Source organism: Podarcis bocagei (assembly GCF_964188305.1).
Source record: "Podarcis bocagei genome assembly, chromosome: 2".
NCBI classification, from domain to species: Eukaryota; Metazoa; Chordata; class Lepidosauria; order Squamata; family Lacertidae; genus Podarcis; species Podarcis bocagei.
Genome location: NC_138126.1, coordinates 64,621,856 through 64,638,134, shown reverse-complemented (window position 1 = coordinate 64,638,134; position 16,279 = coordinate 64,621,856). Strand labels below are relative to the sequence as shown.

The following is a 16,279-nucleotide window of genomic DNA, read 5'->3' as shown; positions in this document are numbered from 1 at the left end:
TGCCTGGCTGCCTGCGAGCTTGGTGGGCAGCGCCTCCGTCCGCAGCGCCCGCCTCGCGGCTCTCATTCCCTGCCCCTGCCAAAGCTCACCCAGCCAAGCCGCGCTCTCCTTCCTGCCTCGCTTTGCTGCCTCCCCACCCCACCCCCAAAGCTTGGAGGTTCCCCGGCAAGGGGGAGGGGAAAAAAATGAAACTTACACTTTTGTGCGTCCCTCCTGGCGTGACGCTGCGCGCTGACGTCAGGGGGCTGTAATGGTGGTGTGCCTCGAGATTTTTTTCATCAAACAAGTGTGCCTTTGCCCAAAAAAGGTTGGGAAACACTGCCTTAAAAGGAGTGAAAGTTCCATATGAGAAAGGCAACACTCAGGTATGCATCCACAGACATTTAGCTCTGTCCTTGCAGATGTCTTGCAAATACACCTTCTCAAAAGAGTTGGCCCACACTTAACTTTAGTGGGCTCTCTGGCACTTTTATACGATTTATCCTGCAAGCACAGGATAAATCAAATTAGTGGTACAATATTTCTAAAGCGTTTATGTGGGGTATTGTTTTTGTTTGTTACTATGCTGTGTATTTGTGTGTGTGTGTTTTGTAAACTACTCTGTGATTTTCAGATGAAGGGTGGCATAGAAAATCAATCAATCAATCAATCAATCAATCAATCAGAGGCAGTTTGTTTTCCTTTTACCTCATCATTCTCCCCACCCCCTTTCGTATCCTGTCTTATTAGACTGTGCACCTTCAGGCAGGGGCTGTCCTATCTTTTAATAACTGTGCAACACTTAAAAAAATTCAGGCACAATAACAACAACAATAATAATATGCCACCCATCTGACAGGGTTGCTCCAGCCACTCTGGACAACTTCCAACAATTTATAAAAACCACCGCAAAACATCCAACATTAAAAACTTCTCTGTACAGGGCTGCCTTCAGATGTCTTCTGAAAGTCTTTATTCAACAACCACCTCTGTGGGTGAGAGAAGAGGGGGGGGTGCCCCAAGATACCTATGTAACATATGTAGTGCAAGTACAGCAGATTCACAAAAGCAGTAAAATGTACCAGACATCCGGCTGAAACAATACTGAACCAACTCAAGGATACAAATCTGTGCTGTGTTTCTGGGTATCTAAAGCAGCTTTTCTCAGCCAGGTGCTTTCTACATGTTTTGAACTACAAGTCCCATCAGCAATGCTGTCTGGGGCAGAAGTGAGTTATAGTCCCAAACACCTGGTGGGCACCCAGTTCGGAATCTCCAATAAAAGCGTATATGTATTCATACATAGATGACTTCTAGGATATAAGTTTGAGAGATCTGTTTTTTTACAGACACTACGAAACTTGTACTGGATGTAAAAATTAATAAATGCCACAAAGTTCCAGTAGAAGGTAAGGATGCCAAGTTCAGCCGGTGTACAATACAGTTCTGATCCTACAAAAACTGAAGTGGTAAACTACTTTAGGGCTCCTCACTTTATACATTTTTCGGTAAATTACTGGTTTTCTTCAACCAACTTTTACTCTGTGCCATGACCAGGCCTGAAATTAATGACCCTGACTAGCTTAAATCCCATTCATTTCAGTGGGTCTACTCTGAGGGAAAGCTGGCTGAATAAAATCCTATGCAAATCTGTACAAGCAGAACGCAAAGCTATTCCACAGAATAAAGAATCTGTTAAATTAAGTGTATTATTTGCATGAGAAAATCTCATGGAATTTCGGCGATTGTAAACACAGCACACGCTGAAGGACACCATCGTCAACCACTTTTACTACTCAAGACAAGTACACATTAAAGTTATATTTGGTTCCACAGCTTTTTTATATAAAAAAAAATCACTGCAGTAAGGTATTTGGAATCAAACATTGTGTGATGATATCATGCAGAGTACTGGTTGAAAAGAGCAGCTGGAATATAAAGCATCAATTGGGCTTCTAATAGTTTGAACTACCAATAGACAAGCTAAAAAGGGCAAAAGGCAATAATTCAATGGATTTTGTGCTGTGTTTACTTAAAGCAGACTATAAAGTAGCACACCTTTTTGCAGCACTTGTCAGTTCTGCAACGTATTGATTTATCTGCAGTTCTTAATTCCCACCCCCGGGACATGAGATATTAGGAGGGAACTGAAATTTGCATCACTTTCAAAAGGGGACAGGGGAAATCCCTCTCTGGTATACTTGACTGATTTCAGTTCACTTCTGACATCAGTTTCTTCATTCACTTTATAAGTGTAATACAGTACTGTAAAGCAGACAGAAAGCTATGTTGAAAGATGTTCACATTTCTGCTAGAAGAAAACCTGGTTGCTCTGAAAGACATTGTCACACCGTAATGTTAAAAAGCACAGAGTTGCCTATTCCCTGCTGAGTTGCCAACTTTTTATCCAGCAAGACCCCATTTAACAGCTTTAAGACAAACAGAAATGTAGTAGGTGATTACTTTTCCTGTATTCCACAGATAGTTTCTGAATATTATTTTTTACAAGCTATGCTGCTGTTAGAAATACATGAGCTTTGTTCAGGAAAGTGTTGGCAACCCTATTTCCAAATCACTTTGATGCAACTATATTCCTAACAGTATAACTAGAAGCTTGTCAGAATGCCTACTCACACAAGCATACCATTGATCACAATTAAAGAAGCCAATTTTTATTTACCATAAAACTTATTTATTTAAGTTAAACCATCCTTTTCTTATTACAGCTTTAGTTAACAATGTGGTTTTAATTTAATCTGCAGCCCAATCCCAAACTGGACAAAAGCCCACTGAATTTAGTGGAATTTCCCCCAAAATTATATACAGAGAATTGCAATTTTACACTGCACAATAAGTAAAACCAAGAGGAGCTAGTTACATCAAATCTGCAGTACAATGCCAGCATGTTAACTGTGTTAATTTACAATAATGTATGGAAAATTAATCTCTTTGCCTCTTCCACACGAAACAGTGAGCTTTAAACACATCTCTTAACAAAAATTGAAGCTGATCACTGCCAAAAGAATCGCATAGCTTTTAAATGAACTTATTTCCAGAAGTCTACATTAAAGAGAGCAAAATCTGCATGTGATCATAACCAAAAGGTTAGCAAACTAAGGTGTTGGGTTTTTAAAAAATATATAATGCGCAGGAGTGGAGCCTGTTAAATTATCTTTAAAGTCACGTTTTCCTCCAGCCCAGCCTGTCTTCCTAGCACACACACTCCTTTCCTGTACTTGCCAGAGGACAAAGTAATACCTGACAGGGAGGCAGATTTCCAATAGCTACCCATCTGTCAAGGCAAACTGCAGCTCCAAAGAGAAAGATTATTATTATTTTAAAACCCAACACACACACGCACACACATTGCAAGCTTTAATTTAAGGTGCCTAAAAGAATCAGGTTGGGAGGGAGAGGTGCAGGCGGACTGCCCTGCTCACCAGACTGAGAAAAGGGAAATAATTCTTACATAAGCATTTGCTTTACAACTGGACCTCTTCAGACTCCCCGCTTCCTTCCTCTCTCTTTCTCTCTTTAATACCGAGTTTCACACACAAAATGGGACGGTTTTGCAGCAAAGCATGCCTCGCTGTAAAAAACAAAACAAAAACGCTCGCGACGACTGACCATAAACAAATAGCCATCGTCCATACTCCAATCCGACATACCTGGGCCATGCCATTGATCTCGACAGGCCTTTAATTCCTCGTAACCAGTTCCGGATCTAGGTGCTCGGGGCTAACTTGGTGGCAAGACCAGCAAGGTGAACAGACCGAAAGCGTTTAAGGAACCGGGAGCCGCAAGTGCCATTGCCAAACCTCAGCACCCAGGTCACCACCCTGGGTGAGGTTAGGATCCCACCGCAAGGAGCCGACGCACTCCTTGGAAAGCGAGTTCTCCCTAACTCCCCTGGCCCTTCCACTCCCCCGCACCTCGCTTTTTATTTCCATTCAGCACTTTCCATTAATCTACAACTTGCTGCGGAAACCCCCCCCCCCCGCACCCTCCCCTCCTGCGAGCTCAGCTGCGTCTGAACTCTAGTAACCCCTCCAAAGCTCGCTGCCAGACCCAAGCGGCAGCAAAAGCAGCCTCCAGACCTGCGCGCAACAAGGAAAAAGGGGGCAGGGCGGGGAAAGGGGGGGGGGCTTCCCAGCATTGCTCTTGAAAGGGGGGGGGGGAGAGAGGCTGCAATAACTCAAAGGCACTGTGCAACTGTCCCATGAATTTGGCGACGTATCGTGGCAAATGGGGAGGGGGTGTTCGGAAGGCCTTTAAGAGGATCCAGGCAGGGAAGACCCCCCCCCCTTCTCAGTCACAGCCTCTCGGCCTTTTAAGCAGACAAGCCAGGAGTTTGGGTGGGAAAGGGCCATAATAAGAAGGTGGGAGGGGATGGAGGAGGCCCTCGTTGGGAGGGAAGATCCTCAGGAAACGAGAGGCGACGGGGTGGGGGGGGGGGTAAAAAGACAGGCAGATCTGGAGAAGAGGGAGGCGGTGTTGGCAACGTGGGCGAGGGTTTGGAAAGGATCGGGGGGGTGACCAAGGAGGAGATCGGGGAGGGGGAGGGGATCTGGGAAGGGCCCCGAGGCTCCGGAGAAAGGGCCGTTAGGAAGGCTGGGGAGTGGGCATGCTGGGCGGGGGTGGGGTGGGGATGCAAGCGGCTCGGGCGCTTCTCCATCACCTGGGCTGTGCGATCCGCCTCCGCCCCAGCCGGGGGGCTTCGGATTGTTCCGCTCGCTTGTTCGCCCGCTCCTCCTCCGCCGCCTCCTCCTCCGCCTCCTCCTGGCTGCTCCTACAGCAGCTGCCAAGGCTCCATGCCCGGCCTGCGTCGGCTCAGCGGCACCCGATCGGCCTCCACAGGCAGCAGCATCGTCGTGGTCGTGGTCCGCCTGCCGGCGAGCGCCGCTGCCCCATTAGCAGGCGGCCATGGGGCCCTCCGCGGTGCTGCGCTCTGCGCCTGCAGCCAGCTCCCAGAGCAGCCCGTCCGTCCCCCTCCTCTAGCCCTTGCCGGCGGAGAGCGCATGCGCCCGCCCCGCCGAAACAAAAAGTCGCTGCTGCTGCTGCCGCGGCCGGCGCGCTGCTCGGTTGGCGGGCGGGGGCAGGATGCGGCTGGCTCGCCCTCTCCTGGGCGCCTCGGCGCTTGCAGGTCCCGTTCCTCGCCCGCGGGGCCAGTCCAGCCGCTCCGCGCGGGAGCGGAGCCCAGCCAGCGCGGCCGCAGGTGGCCTAGCTTGTCGCGAAAGGCGGGATGGAAATCCGGCGGAGAGAGAGAAGATCCCTCGGGGTGATCCCGCTGCCTGATTCTAGCTGCTCAGGAGTAAGCCCCGTTGTGTTCGGGGACTTCCAAGTAAATATATATTAATCGAGGATTCATAAGCCCAACTATATAAATCTAATAAGAAATGATATTCCACGGCTTTTTTAATGTGTTTGTGGGGGAGTTATTGTTTTGCTGCTTTTAAATACAGTATTTATTTTTTTTTACCCTATGAACCGCCCTCGGTAATATAAATATAATTAATAATAATAATAGTAATAATAATCACCTAGGAATTTGGGATTGTGGCGAAATCCTATAATTGCCTACTAGGAACTAACAAGAAATTATAATTCTTACTCCACCTATCTGATTGCGTTGTCCCAGCCACTCTGGACGGCTTCCGGAATAATATAAAAACACAGTGAGACATCAAACATTAAAAAGTAAGCCCTCTGCATTCAAGGGGGCGCTTTCTCTAGTCCCGGATCAGGTGCAGACCTCCTAAGCCTGTCCCAAGGTATACAGTAATAGGTTTTCTGGAAAAGAAGATGGTCCTTTTATGGACAATAGCAAAACTTCCCTTAGGACCCCCCCCCCCAACCTGGCCTGATACTGCATAAAGAAATCAGATGGGCACAGCTGGGTAAGGTCAAACCCACCCAGTTCACTCATCCAAGTCTCGGTAATGCAAACCAGATCATCCAGTCCTGAATGATCATGGTGGACTGCTCTGGCATTCAATAGCAGCACAAACCACAAACCAGGGAGGCTTGGTGGATAGCCTACCAGTATCTCTAGAGGAAGGAACAGAAATCAAACGATTTCTAATTACCCATGTGGTAGTTAGCCTCTTCACCTGAACCCCCACCCACTGAAATAGAGGAAGCATCTTAGCAATTCCTAGCTATATGCCCAGCAAGACACATTTTAGCATTTAATATCCAAAGGCAGTTTTAAGGTTGCACAACCAGTGTGCTTGAGCCAGGGACCATCACAACAATGCTGTAGAACAGAGTGTGAGAGGCAGTCACATAGGGCGCCAGTGAAATTGGAGAGCCCCAATTCCACCACTGCGATATCAACCAATACTGTACTTAAGAGCCACAGATATTAAACTAAGGCCCCCATAATATGTGCATCCCACTCTGTCAGGAGAGAAAAAGTCCACTTCAGCTCTCCTCCCCTGTCTCTCACAATGGGGGAGCCCCACTTAATCAAACTTTTCCTCAACCAGACTTGTCACCCATAGTGCTTAGTCTATAATCCCACAAGTAGGGGCACCCCTATGTCTTCCCCAAGTGGCAACCCCACCACGTTGCAGAGCCTGTTTTTAGGTCCATTCAGACAATGTCCCACACTGCAATTGGCACAAATACTCTCATGCCTACTGATTTGAATATAAGGATGTTTGAATTATCGAAAGCTCAGTTTTGACCTGTTTGGATCAGTTCCATCTGACAATCTGAAGTCCAGTGCTGAAGTAGGTCCATTTTTAATTAGCCGTGGTGACTTCTTGAAAATAGCTAGTTTTGCAGTGTAATGCCTACTTGGAAATAAATTTTAGTTCAATCAGACTTATACCCAAATAAAGATGAGCTTGCCACCTTACAGGCAATAGTAAATACCAGGTTTCACTAGGAAAGTGAGAGAAAAATAAGAGTGTCTTGTGGCACCTTACAGACTTAACAAATTCATTGCGGCGTAAGCTTTTGTGCACTACAGTACATTTCATCAGATGCAACAAGTGTTATCATGAGTTGCAAGCATGTGTGTGTATGGTTGTGGAGAGGGGAAATATAAAGAGGGAGGTCTGAAGGAACAGAAATGTGGGCAACGTCCTGCTGGAAAATAACTTTTGGCTCAGCATGATGTGCGAAGTGGGACTATGTGGCAGCCATTCCAATGAGCTTCAGAGCAGAGAAGCTGCTGGGCTGTTCCAGTGCTTCTGCCGACAGACCAGCTGCCTGTGGCTCCCCCTCAGTCTCCACCTGGCAGCAACTCTTCCACCAGGCTACCTGAACTTATTCCATCCCAGCTGGTCCTTAACAGATCTGTGGCCTTAAGATTTCAGAGCTTGGGTTCTTGCTCCTTCACATCCCTTTTTCCTGGTGCCTGCGTCATAACTTTTAGATGATAAGCTGGAGGGCAGGGATTGCCTAATTACTGGTTTTTGCAAGCTCCTCTTTTTGGTTAAAGGCTGGGGTTTTTTTCAATTAGAAAATGTTAATGGAGTCTCTTGTTTCCTGTTTAGTGGAAAGTTATTTGAGGATGTGGGTTTCAGCTCTCCCCTCCCCCCCTTGCTGAATCAAATGCAAATCTGAATGCAAAGCAGATTTCGTCGCTATGTTTAATTTGTGGGGAGCACTTTAAAACCATACAAATGTGGTATATAAATGCTCAGTGATGCTACCACTGTTTCTATTATTATTATTATTATTATTATTATTATTATTATTATTATATGTTTTAACATTTTTATTTTTGTTATATGAATAACATAACTAAATAAAGCATTACAAACATAGAAAACACAGAGGACAAAAAAACATTCAAAAGCATAGATATGTACCTAAAATTAAAACACAAAAGGTCAAAAGTACAACGAAGCATTCCAGACCTCAAGAGATACTGTCTGTAACTGATATTGTAGATTGTTGCTGTTAATATATATAAAATAAAGTTCCACCAAATTGCGCTTAAAAAGTTTCAATGCATTTCTGCATCACTTTCCAACCACAGTCTGTTTTTTGGAAAAGTGGATTTTAAAATGTGCACACCTTAAGTGCACACCTCGAATCCTTACTACAAAATAGTGGCTGTCTGGAGGCACCTTTCATTCTCATGCTATCTTTCCTCTGGAACTATTATAATGCTGTATTTATACTTTAAAAAAAATTATCAAAGATTTCTTGATTTACAAAAACACGTGCATTGTCTCTTTTTTCAAGTTGCGTTTCCTACAGATCAGTTTCATTTGTTGTGAGACATTAGTGTTACATACAATATTGCTTCTATTATTATCATTATAATAAGCAACAGATTTAAGGCCAGCAGCGTAGTACTCGCACACTCTCTCTCTCTCTCTCTCTATATATATGCGTTGTGAGCTGCTTTGTGGACTCCAGTCAAAATGTAGGATAATAACCTTCAAAACAAAGTAAAAAATAAGTATGCGCTCAGGTATATCTCTCACCGTCTTTTTTCACGTGTGCCTGTTATCTCCTGATACGGAAGGATGTCTTCTCCTCCTTCTTCTTCGCTACAATATATCCATTTATTTCCGAGTCCAATTGTCAATGTCAAAAGGGACTAAAATCTATAAAATTCATAGAAAATCAACCGTAACACCGATTTTCTTGCTTTCGGTGCCAATTTGCTCAATTTCTCTAGGACTCCATGACACCTCCAGTGTCCTCCATAATCCCTCAAGTGAGGTGTCACGTACACTCAGGAAGACCCTAATCTTCCCTAATCACCCTGCCAAGCCCTTCCTCCGGGCAGTGTCAGGTAGCAGACTATGCATACCTGGACTATTGTCCTCTCATCACCGGTACTCAGGATGTACTTATCTGTGCATATCTCCAGCTCTGCATATTTCCCCCTCCCTCCTCCATATGTTAATCCTGTGTAACCCAACCTCTTCTCAATGTATTCATGATGTAACCTGTGTAACCCAACCTCTTCTTAATATATTCATGATGTAACTGGGATGTATTCTGCACTGTATTCTGAGACATGGAGGGAAGTTTTAAAAGTTCATGTCACCCCTTCCTCGCTGTTCAATCTCGCCTTGAACCTGTTGCACAATAAACTTGGATCTTCTGCATCTTGTTCCTGTCTCCGGCTGAGTTCATTTTCCTCCGCAGGGACCCACGGACTTAGTCCGACGAGCTGGGTGGCAGAGCAGCCTCGCACCCAGATTTTACCGTAACACTCCAAAAGAAGATACAGCGGTACCTTGGGTTACATATGCTTGGGTTACATATGCTCCGCTAACCCAGAAATAGTATCTCGGGTTAAGAACTTTGCTTCAAGATGAGAACAGAAATCGTGCTCCAGCGGCGCGGCAGCAGCAGGAGGCCCCATTAGCTAAAGTGGTGCTTCAGGTTAAGAACAGTTTCAAGTTAAGAACGGACCTCCGGAACGAATTAAGTACTTAACCCAAGGTACCACTGTACTGTAGATAGATCACAGAAATCAAGATTAAAAGATATAGTTGTATTGCATACGTCCAGTGCACATGTTATGTTCTATACTTGGTAAGCACCCATTTAATAACCAGTGCCCTATCACATGGACAGTATTTTCTACATTGCTGACAATGTGAACTTAATAGAAGCTAACACAACTCATCAATTTTTCAGGTCAAGGGCCAGATCTCCACTTGGACAACCTTCCAGGGGCCACACGTCAGTAGTGGGCAGGGGTACCAGCAAAAGTGGGTGGAGCAACAAATATAAATAACCACCTTTGCATGGTAGGCTGCTTCCTCTTTATCCTCCATCTGGGAAAGCAAAGGGCAGGATCCGAGTTCAAGAATACATTTCAGCCAGACAAAAACACTCAAGGAGGGTGTAAAGCAGGGGACCAGTGAGGGGTGTGGCCTGGAGAGAGTTCTAAGGAGGCCGGCGTTTCCATGAGGCCAGGCAAAGCAATTTGCCCCAGTAGCAGGTCCGACCCTGCCATTGTACTGCTGCTAGCCCCTCCCTGGCTTCAACTATGCCACAGAGCTCTTGCCTTTGCCGTTAACACTGTGCCCTTGCTACTGCATAGTTCTGGCAGCATGCGTGCATCTGTGGGTGAAGATGCAGTTGTGGTGGCGAGGCTGGCAGGCCATTGGCAGAGGGGTGTTTCGCCTACAGCAGCAAAACATCCTAGGCCGCTCCTGATCCTCTGCCAAGAGAGGCTTGAAGAGCCACATGACTCTCAGGCCAGAGTGACTCCCCTGGTGCAGGAGATTACAATGAAGGGGAAAGTAGGAAATTAAAGCAAAGCTGTGCTCCTCTTCGACAGCAATGAAGTGCTGCCATAAGCTTTTGAAAAATACATTGTTTTCCTTTGAAGGATATGATTTTTTCAAAAACCCTCCAGCATTGGAATGCGTGGCTCTCCTTTCTATTTGTTGCTGTTTAAAGGAGCGGACAGACTTCCCCTCCCACAGCAAGAATAGACCTCCTGCAGTCAGATTCCTCCCCCCCCCCCAACCATTTGTGTTTGAACAGTTGTCATGCTGTAGCTGGAGGACGGAGTCCTAGTGCAAGGATAACTGCAAAGATGGAAGGCAATGCCGTCACTCCTAAACATACGCACACACAAAAATATTTCTTAAAGTCATATGCAGTTTGCTTGCATGGATGCGCCAGTATTGCACATGTCAGGCACCCTTTGCGCAGGCTTTAGGGCAAAGCAGAGGCTTCAGATACATGAATATGTGAGCAAATTGCACTAACAAACAAATATCCACAGCCAGCCAGGAGGATCAGGCTAATCTGAGGTCATGCACGTTCACAAATATCAATGATTTCCCCAAAACAAAGTTAATACGAACACCTTCATTTTTAGAGGAATGTGGGGGAGGGGAATGCTGAATTCTCCCACACCTGTGGCTCGAGGTTGGGGAATATTAATTTTCCCGCTTGCCAAATCTGGAGAGATTATTTGTAATAACAGGGCATTTCTTAATGTGACTTAAGGCTCATTCACACTTTCGCTTGACCTGTATTTTGAACATACTGTGTATCAATTAATTCCTCTGGAGCTGAGAAATTGTTCCTCTGTGGCTGTGCCTTGCAAAAATCAGATCTTACCTGCTGAATCAGATATTATCAGGTGCACGGAAAATTAAAAAAAGATACTTTGATTACTGGGTGTCTTAGTAAGTGGGTAAGATTGGATTTTCATAGGGCACAGCTGCAGAACAATAACAGCTCTCAGACTCAGGGGAATTAATTGGTGTACATTCTGATTCTTTAAAAAAATGGGGCAAGTGAAAGTGTGAATGAGCCCGTCCACCCACCCACAAGGCTTTGATAACAGAAGGGTGACCAGCTAGCTACTTCTCATGCACTTTGTATTCATGATATATTAGTATTTGTATGATTTTCCAAGTGCTATAACAAATCATCTTCTCATATTTGGCAAGAAGGCAAATTAATATTTCCCAACCTGAAACTTGTCAGGATTCCTTTCTGGAAAAGGTTTTTGTTTAGAAATGCGGAAATCTTTCAAAAGGGAAACCAGGCACACAGATTTGCAGCCGTGTATCATTTGAGAAGAATCATTTATTTGTCAAACATTTCAAAGGCCTCCTGCAATTTTAATTTGTTGCTGCCATGATGTTTGCAGCTATAATTTACCCCATTATTAACAGAGCTTTATATAAATTGGATTTCTCAACTTTTCAGCATACGATAAAAGAAAAGAATCACTCCTTCTCAGAAACAAAAGCTCTGTTGATTTCTGAAGAATAAAAGCTTGCAGTATGCAGAGGAATCTCATTAAAAGTTTCCAAAGATTTCCTCAGAACTGAGAGATAATGTGGAGGTCTGATGACAGTGCCTGGACAAAAGCCATCACCTTAAATTAGTCAGAAAGGAAATTCCTTTGAGGGCATCTGAAAGAGGCAGAGAAAAATGTCATGGAAGAAAATGCACCATTGTAACTGTTATCACTGGAGAGAAAGTCTGAGCTCTCCTTTCAGTTATTAAAATATGGAATATTTACGCATGGTAGAGAGCCCTTCATGGTATGAACTAGGTACTTAAAAACAAAGGGAATAGGATATGAAGGACTAATTTAAGCTATTAAATTAGTTTCCAAGGGTGAAACATCAGAAGTGTAAAACATCGTTTACTCTGTGGATAGAATACCAGAAGTGCCTTGCTGGATTGGACCCAAGGCATATCTAGCACAGCATCTTGTTCCAACAATGGCCAGATACCTCTGAGAAGCCCTCAAGCATGGCATGTGCAAAACAGCCACACTCATGATCCCCAGCAGTGGTAATTAAGGCACATTGCCTTTGATACTTGAAGCAGTACATAGTCATCATGCAAGTGCTAACAGTAAACAAGTTTGAACTCCATGGGGAATTTCCTATCTACCCTGGTGTTTGAATCATCAGACATGGCAAATACTTTGAACTTCTCTGGACTAGAAAAGTCTTCTCCTTTCTGACTCAGTTGCTTTTGTAAAGCAGAATCCTACTCTAGCAGAAAGTATATTTTAAAAAAAAATAGTGAGATTTCTGCACTTTAACTGCTCAATCACAGGTACAGACTAGCATTTGTGTGTCTTCTTTTGCATTTGCTGCATTTTCTTTTAATTGTTAGAACAGTTTTTCACAGAGGAAAAATCACATACAGGCAATCATTATTATTCATTTGGTGGTATTGGCTTATTTATCGTTTAATGCCAGAAAGGGCTCCTAAGCGGCATACGAATTATAAATACCCATAACACAAGTATTAAAAAATAAACATTCACAATTAAAATACACAATAAAACAACCCTAATACAAAACATGAGCTAAATCTAAACTCGCTGCTGGGGTTCTGCAGAGGATAGTAGAGCAACAGTAGCCATCCCTGCGATGGAGGGTGTGGATGTGTGGGTTGGAAGGAGGACGGTCAGGCCCAATCCCTGTGCCATCTCCAGGGTGGCTCAGGGATTGGGTCTGGATCAGGCCTGATGCTGGCTGGTGATGGCTATGACATCAGTTTGGGATCTGGAGCAACTCAGCTTAGCCCTGCCCCTTCCCCATCCTGGAAACACGAATTGCTCAAGGATCATCTTCTAGTCAGGCATCCTGTTTACATCAGTGGCTGGCCAAATGCCTCTGGAAGCTCACCAGCAGAGGGACGGCCAGTCCCTGTCGTTTACATTCAGCTCTGATACTGGGCAGCACACTGCCTCTGGACAGGGACATTCCATTCAGCACATCAGCTACTGTTGGAACTGTCTGTCAATTTGTCAAAGGTAATGGCCATCACTGCAATCTGGAGTAAATCAGGGGAGGGGAATAGCTTCATTATTAGCATAGTTATGAGGTATTCATATACAATGCCAAAGTAATGCACTGTATACAACATTTTATAAACACATTACAGTGTAGGGGCAATTTGTCAGTGTACAGCTCTCATCACCAACAGGTTTTTACAAAAACAACAGCCTTACCTTGCCAAACACGTTTCCCCCAGCCACATAAAATATGAAATGTACATGGACAAGACATGCATTTTTCATGCTTAAGGGAAGGGCAGAAGTTTACGATGTACTTAAATTCCCTCAGAATTCTCTCTTTTCTTTTCATCTCTTCCAACACAAGATTCCTAAGGAAAGTGAACCTTTTAGCTTAGGCATGGGGAACTTGCAGCCCTTAGGATATTGTAGGACTTCAGCTCCCATTAGTCCCAGACACCATGGCTAATGATCAGGGATGATGGGAGTTGTAGTCCAACATCACCTGGAGGGCTGCTAGTTTCCCATCCATGCTTACACTGCTGAATCCATGTACAGCTCACATTATATACAGGTCTGGATAGTCCCTTGTGGTCCTGTATTAAGTAAAACCAAGGAAACACATATTTAAGATGTGGTGATGAAAATGACATCTACCCAAGAAAAGAAAGGGGAAATATAGCCTTTTAGCTTTCAGTTGCATTTAAAGTGTTGAATTGGTAAGGGTAGTATCCAATGGTATCCAGTGATGTTTGTTTACAGACAGATAATACAGTGCTGACATTTACAAAGCACTAGCACAACCAGTGTTAAACACATCTGTATTGCCTACAACTGCTGTGCTGGGGCGGGCAGGCTGCAGAAAAGGAGAGGCATTGCTGAAAATAGCCTCCCTTCCCATCTACTGATGAATTCCTTCTGTCAGCAAAGAGACAGATTTGGACACCTCCCAAGGTGCAGAGGGCAAGCAGTAGCAATTTAAACAGTGATCTAAAACTTTAATCCGTCATAACTGGAAGAACAGCTTTCTCTTGTAAGTCATACAATTTTGAGGCTGATCATGAGATACACGAAAGGGTCCCTAATATGCCATGACACATACTCAAATTAGCCTATACCTTCACCATGAATAAAACAGTTCATGCCTAACTTGGAACCTGATCCAATCCACTGTCAAAAAGTAACCGAAAGGGATAGAAATTGATTTTAATGGCTATTGTGTCAAAACTAGGCCAGGCTGTCACTGTTTTCAGGTGATACTCAGTCACATACCAGCAAATTCAAGTTGATTTGACACTTTTGTGATGGCAAAATGTACTGGAACGGTAGGATACAGATCAGCACAACTTTTTGTGACCCCATTGCAAACAACTCAGAATGAATGCTCAATAAAGAGCCTTTTATCTTACCTCCCCACAAACTTTATGAAATCACATCCAAATACTCAATAAGCTTGCCTGCAAGAGATATACAGTGGTACCTTGGGTTACATACATTTCAGGTTACATACGCTTCAGGTTACAGACTCCGCTAACCCAGAAATAGTACCTCGGGTTAAGAACTTTGCTTCAGGATGAGAACAGAAATCATGCTCCGGTGGTGCGGCAGCAGCAGGAGGCCCCATTAGCTAAAGTGGTGCTTCAGGTTAAGAACAGTTTCAGGTTAAGAACGGACCTCCAGTACGAATTAAGTATTTAACCCGAGGCACCCCTGTATATTGTAGATTCCAGCATTGTATTACATTACAGTAGGCAACTCTAAAAACTGCACACATGGAATAAAATCAGGTGCCAACTCTATGTCATACCTACTCAGTTGCTACACTTATACAATGGTGCATAAGTCAAATTGTACCCAGGGCTATCAGTTTTGAATGTCTAACATTACTGGCTTTAGCTGTCCACTAAAACTCAATCCAGCTAATAAAGAGATGGTGAACCTGTTGATTTGGGAGTAGATGGACAATCTGTTGAGCAGGTACTGCTCCCTATGAAGAGCGAGTGCTCCTGAACACAATATTGCTGATGATTTCTCAAGTGGCAGTTGTGGCAAGGGATGCTTTTCCAGCTAGTTCTGGCATACCAGCTGCACACTCATCTACTACATAGATGAGGAACCCATGGCTCTCCAAATGTTGTTAAATTGCAACTCTCATCAGCCTTTTTGACTAGGGCTGATGGAATCCAACAGCTTCTGGATAGTCACCTCTGTCCAATAGGCAGGCCCTCTCAGAGGTCCAGAGAGGCCTGGGCTAATTCATGCTTTTGAGGATACATTCACCGTGGACTAATATTGTGCTATCAAAACTTTATTTTGATGAATATGAAAATCTAAAACTCATTAATATAAAATCTGTATCAGTTAACCAAAAATGCCAGTGTCCTTTCCCCAAATTACATACTTTGTTTGCTTGAATTTGCAGCTCTAAGCTGACAGTGTATTGCATTTTGGTCCTATGTACATACAAACAAATTGCGAAACTTATCAAGTATCAAAAAATTCACAAGGGTCTAAATTTGAGGGCTCCTTTGAGCTTTGGGTCCAGGCCAAATGGCCCCCTTGTCCCTCCTCTGATATGTCCTTACAGGAGTAAAAAGAACCCTGCCTCCTCCATCATTCATGCCATACCTCTAACTTAGAGCAATATGTGTAAACTATTGCTGCTGTCCAGGAATGTTCTGGTCTAGAATGAAGCAACCACACTGGCTTCCAGATGTTGTTGGACAACAACTCCCATCACTGCATACCAGTGGCTAACCTTGATCTATTCCACAAATAGCTTCAAATAGTTTCCAGGCATCATTCATACGGCTGGTGTTGAACTTCAAAGCCCTACACCACCTGGAGGAAAGTATTCTTAGTAGTGATTGTGCTTCTCTTCTCTCAGACCTGTATTGTGTTCCACAGACAATAGGCTTCAGACCTAACTTCTGAATGAAGCCCTTTTCATCCCCGAACTACCAATGAGGACTGCCCCTCAGCATCCACCCTGAAACGAACAGTAGTAGCAAAGGCAAGATCCTGCTCTCTTTATCCTATTTTATGGATTGGGACCGGCAGGGCATCTGTGAGGGAAATTTAAGCAGA

The 16,279-nt window shown here is 44.2% G+C and overlaps 2 protein-coding genes across 5 annotated transcripts in view; both read right to left on the bottom strand.

Moving 5' to 3' along the window:
- RNF145 (ring finger protein 145) overlaps positions 1–4,991 on the bottom strand; it is a 74,608-nt gene extending 69,617 nt beyond the window's left edge. Inside the window, exon 1 of one of the 3 annotated variants that reach the window (XM_081184943.1) lies at positions 4,658–4,991. Coding sequence is in view for 1 of the 3 variants with exons in the window: in XM_081184942.1 (XP_081041068.1) it covers positions 3,648–3,656 (9 nt within the window). In the remaining 2 variants the exon portion in view is untranslated. Of the gene's footprint in view, positions 1–3,448; positions 3,576–3,647; positions 3,900–4,657 lie in introns of those variants that run through there. The other 2 variants (XM_081184942.1, XM_081184944.1) reach the window with 2 other exon arrangements.
- LOC308582131 (ovomucoid-like) overlaps positions 1–16,279 on the bottom strand; it is a 331,104-nt gene that overhangs the window by 248,720 nt on the left and 66,105 nt on the right. The gene's annotated exons all lie outside the window — the stretch shown is intronic.